At 43.7% G+C, this 5,023-nt stretch overlaps 2 protein-coding genes across 2 annotated transcripts; both read right to left on the bottom strand.

The window, feature by feature from the left end:
* Nucleotides 1–2,381: 2,381 nt before the first annotated feature.
* LOC147707804 (GTPase IMAP family member 4-like) lies at nucleotides 2,382–2,966 on the bottom strand. Its single transcript, XM_086925672.1, has one exon. It carries the CDS (start codon nucleotides 2,964–2,966, stop codon nucleotides 2,382–2,384), a length of 585 nt encoding a protein of 194 aa, XP_086781798.1.
* A 326-nt stretch (nucleotides 2,967–3,292) lies between these two features.
* LOC147707803 (GTPase IMAP family member 9-like) lies at nucleotides 3,293–3,688 on the bottom strand. Its single transcript, XM_086925671.1, has one exon. It carries the CDS (start codon nucleotides 3,686–3,688, stop codon nucleotides 3,293–3,295), a length of 396 nt encoding a protein of 131 aa, XP_086781797.1.
* Between the last annotated feature and the right edge of the window lie 1,335 nt (nucleotides 3,689–5,023).

Below are 5,023 nucleotides of genomic sequence, written 5' to 3'. Positions count from 1 at the left end.
TGTTTGCTTCATGATCTCCTAATACTATTTTTTCTCCTCACTTTATGAGGTTCTTTCTCTTTTTTTCTCCTTTATACCTATCATTGAGGTCTGTGTCCTTTTGGCGTCTCTATGCTCCTACTGCTCAGATTTCTCTCCTTTCTACAGACCTGGCTGTTATGCCTTGATCTGTTCACTTGCTTCTTCATCTCTCTCTCTTTCTCCTTTATTTCTCTTCCTCTCCATCCCCTTCTTTATTATTTCTTCGTTAATGCTCCTGCCTTTGCTAAAGGCTCTTTCCTTGAACACATTGATATCTGTTTTGTGCTGTTAACTGTATTTGGAGTATTTCAGATGTGTGATGCTGCTATGTGCTTTTATGTATCCTTTTTCATATGTGAATCACTTATGTGGCGTGGTCTTTTTTGTAGATATCTTCCTGATGTGTATTACCTCCGTTCATGTGTTACCCTCCCATCACTCCATTATTTGTACGTTTGTTACGTGGAACATCCATGGGTTTGGGAATCCAGTCAAAAGGCAAAAGGTACTGTCCCATTTATCTAACCTTGGTTCTCAGATATCCTTCCTTCAAGAAACACATTGTACTGAGGCGGAGCCTCTTAAGTTGAAAAGACAATGGGTGGGTCAAATTGTGTATTCTCCTGCTTTCAGTAAAAAGGGGGGTGTCGTTATATTGTTTCATAAATCACTATCAGTACAAATTCTATCTACACAAAGTGATGAAGATGGACGATGGGTAATGGCAAAGATTGTGTTACAAAATAAAACTCTGGTTTTAATAAATATATATGGCCCTGTTAAACTAGATCCTGGATTTTGGCATGATATTAAAATTTTACTCTCCTCTGTCGATTGTCCAAATCTTATTGTTGCCGGTGATTTTAACCAATGGCTGGATCCCTTTTCTGATAGACTATCCAAATGCAAATTCATTCCTGATAAATCCTATAAAGCATTCCAGTCGGCCATTACCTCTCATTCCCTGTTTGATGTTTGGAAAACTTGCAACCCTGATTTGCTTGAATATACTTTTTTTTCCAATGTTCACCACACTCGATGCAGAATTGATTATATTCTGGTCAGTAAATCTGTACTTCCTTCTATTCAAGCTTCTGCCATTGGCTCTATTTTTATATCTGATCATGCACCCGTTCATGCTGTATTAGACCTGTCACTTACCTCATCTCAGTTTAGTCGCTGGAAGCTCAACAATTGTTTTACTATCTGATCCTGTTTTTAGGTCTCGCGACCCATCAATGCGCGCATGCGCATTGAGCGGAGCGAGAATTCAAGTGCTCAAAATGCTCGTCAAACCAAGGGCTTTTTGTTGCGGTTTTCTTTGAGTTCACGTGATTCACGTGACCAAACAAGCACGCGCATCAGCCTCCCTCCCTCCTATTTGCATTTTTTCACGGCCGCACAGCACATCAAAGGGCTTCTCCCAGCGTGTGCTGTGCGGCTTCTCCTCCCCTAATTATTCATGACCTAAAAACACCAGGCAGTCCTTACGAGCATTATATTAATGTAACATATGTTAGTTTTCCGTCAATTTAATCTTAATTTTTTTATTTATTTCTTCTGTGTTACTTGCTTGTTAGTGTTTGTGTATAAAATGTTCAATTAATTAGTTTACGTTGCACATTATTTTTTTTCTCCCCCTCGTAGGTTATTTTCCTAATCACTTGGGGCCAGATGTAGGAGCCCTAATACCGGTCGGTAACGGCCGAATTCGGCCGTTACCGACCGGTATTAGGGTTTCCAGATGTAGGGGGCCTATATTTTACCGATTCTGTAAAGTTACCGAATCGGTAAATTTACAGAATCGGTAAAATACCGAATCGGTATATTTACCGATTCGGAAAAACCATATGTAGGTGGCACTCCTAAGAGTGCCACAGGCCCTTAAAAATCGGTATTTTACCACCCAATCCTATTGGGTGGTAAAATACCGAATTCAGGTGTGCATGCACATCTGTGCATGCACACCTGTGCACTGTGACACACAGACATGCCCTAAGGGCATGTCTGTGTGCCACATTGCACACAAATCCAGAATTGGGGTGCTAGAGGGTGTCAAAGTGACACCCCCTGCACCCTTGCAGGATTCGGTATTTACCGATTGTGTAAATACCGAATCTGTATTTCACATTGATTCCTATGGGCTTCAAGGCCCATAGGAATCAATGGGAAATACAGAATCGGTATTTACAGAGTCTGTAAATACAGACTCTTACAGATTCTGTAATTTTTTTCCTACATCTGCCTCCTTCCAATTTACCGACTTTTAAATACCGAATCGGTATGACTCGGTATTTAAAAGTCGGTAAATCGGATTTACCTACATCTGGCCCTTGATCTTTGTTTTTTGCAGTGCGGTCTTATCCATCTTTGTGTCTGTAGAACTTTCCATTATTGTCTTCCACCATCTGTATAATGAGATCAAATAGCTCCCGCCGCTGCTTCTCCTTCTCTTCTCCTGTTGCTCTGTTGTTGAAAGTGCAGCAGCGGTTCCCAATGCGATTCATCAGGGCATTAAATGGCGCCTTGAATTGCTCCTTATAACTATTAACAAGGAACGGTGTAATCCGATCTCCCAGGTGATCTTTCCCAGTAAACAGGATGACCAGGTGCTTCTCTGCCTCCATCCCAAACCGGTCCTGCAGTATGTGGAAGACTTTCTGTTCTTCCTCAGTGACCCGCCCCTGCAACACGAAGATGATGGCGTGAGGCCCCGGGGCACAATAGTCAAGCCTCTGGTCCACCCCTTTCATCATATCCTCCTTGCAGACTTTGGTGTCAAAGAGCCCTGGAGTGTCAATGAGGGTGATAAGTGTGCCCCCGTACTTACAGCCCCCCCTCTGACACACTGCAGTCACTGACACCGATGAGGCTCCAGACTCAAACGCTTCGCTCCCCAGGATGCTGTTCCCGCTGGCGCTGACCCCGGCTCCGGTTCTACCCATAAGGAGTATCCTCAGCTCTCATTTTTTCACGGCCGCACAGCACATCAAAGGGCTTCTCCCAGCGTGTGCTGTGCGGCTTCTCCTCCCCTAATTATTCATGACCTAAAAACACCAGGCAGTCCTTACGAGCATTATATTAGTGTAACATATGTTAGTTTTCCGTCAATTTAATCTTAATTTTTTTATTTATTTCTTCTGTGTTACTTGCTTGTTAGTGTTTGTGTATAAAATGTTCAATTAATTAGTTTACGTTGCACATTATTTTTTTTCTCCCCCTCGTAGGTTATTTTCCTAATCACTTGATCTTTGTTTGTTGCAGTGCGGTCTTATCCATCTTTGTGTTTGTAGAACTCTCCATTATTGTCTTCCACCATCTGTATAATGAGATAAAATAACTCCCGCTGCTGCTTCTCCTTCTCTTCTCCTGTTGCTCTGTTGTTGAAAGCGCAGCAGCAGTTCCCAATGCGATTCATGAGGGCATTAAATGGCGCCTTGAATTGCGCCTTAGAACTATTAACAAGGAACGGTGTAATCCGATCTCCCAGGTGATCTTTCCCAGTAAACAGGATGACCAGGTGCTTCTCTGCCTCCATTCCAAACAGGTCCTGCAGTATGTTGAAGACTTTCTGTTCTTCCTCAGTGACCCGCCCCAGCAGCACGAAGATGATGGGGTGAGGCCCCGGGGCACAATAGTCAAGCCTCTGGTCTACCCCTTTCATCATGTCCTCCTTGCAGACTTTGGTGTCAAAGAGCCCTGGAGTGTCAATGACGGTGATAAGTGTGCCCCCGTACTTACAGCCCCCTCTCTGACACACTGCAGTCACTGACACAGATGAGGCTCCAGACTCAAACGCTTAGCTCCCCAGGATGCTGTTCCCGCTGACGCTGACCCCGGCTCCGGTTCTACCCATAAGGAGTATCCTCAGCTCTCATTTTTTCACGGCCGCACAGCACATCAAAGGGCTTCTCCCAGCGTGTGCTGTGCGGCTTCTCCTCCCCTAATTATTCATGACCTAAAAACACCAGGCAGTCCTTACGAGCATTATATTAGTGTAACATATGGTAGTTTTCCGTCAATTTAATCTTAATTTTTTTATTTAATTCTTCTGTGTTACTTGCTTGTTAGTGTTTGTGTATAAAATGTTCAATTAATTAGTTTACGTTGCACATTATTTTTTTTCTCCCCCTCGTACGTTATTTTCCTAATCACTTGACGGACGGTCAACTGCAACTCCGCTGAAATGCTCAATGCTGAAATTCATAGAAACATTGTTATGATTTTTATTGACTAAACAATAAAGAGATTAGGTCATGAGTGAGTGGTGTAACTGAGCTCCCCATCTAGAGAGGTTCAAAACACATCCCTGACCCTGGCGGGTGAAGTGCAGCTGGACTTTTGTGTAGAATGAGCTGAGTGCTTCTCAGTTAGAAGGGATGACAGAAACCCCTCTCCAGTGACAGAGGCACATGGCTCTTTCGTCGTCTTGTGCGTCATTTACTCCTTTAGTTTCCAGAAAATGGTGAACCCTCGTGATTACAAGTTTTGAAAGAGGACGCTGCTTGTTTATAGGGGGGCTGAGCCCCAAAGGCACTTGTGAGTTGTGAAGTGGTACCCAGGAGTACTCTTTGACATACCCCTGCATTCCTTCGTGAACATCTACAATGAGGAGTAAAGCTGATTAGCCAGGAAACGTGTGGCGCCTCCGAAACATCCTTAACCCCCCCGGCTGACCCTTCTACCCTCTTTGTCCCCCTCGGTCTCGCTGCCTATTACTTCTGTGCAGGGTTTAAACTCTGACATCACTGGTCGGATGATTCCGCTGCTGTGTGACATCATAACTCTATAGATTATATGTCATCCCACCTGCGCCATTGCCATTGAAGTCACTACCTCTTAAAGTGTTTAGATTGAAGTTGAAGACGTACAAAGAAGGTAGATCACACCCACGGTTGTGGGCAGGTATTTGTTGATCTGTTTACTTTAAGAATGAACACGAGGGCTGTGTCCGATGTCATCTCTTACAGAGGTTAAATGCCTCAAACACTCTGTAAAATGT

Source organism: Lissotriton vulgaris, chromosome 6 (assembly GCF_964263255.1).
Source record: "Lissotriton vulgaris chromosome 6, aLisVul1.2, whole genome shotgun sequence".
In the NCBI taxonomy this organism is placed as follows: Eukaryota; Metazoa; Chordata; class Amphibia; order Caudata; family Salamandridae; genus Lissotriton; species Lissotriton vulgaris.
This window is presented reverse-complemented; position numbering and strand designations above follow the sequence as displayed.

Excerpts from the sequence above, each read along its gene's own strand:
- LOC147707803 (XM_086925671.1), bottom strand. The coding sequence starts at position 3,688 with ATGATGAAAGGGGTAGACCAGAGGCTTGACTATTGTGCCCCGGGGCCT.
- LOC147707804 (XM_086925672.1), bottom strand. The coding sequence starts at position 2,966 with ATGGGTAGAACCGGAGCCGGGGTCAGCGCCAGCGGGAACAGCATCCTG.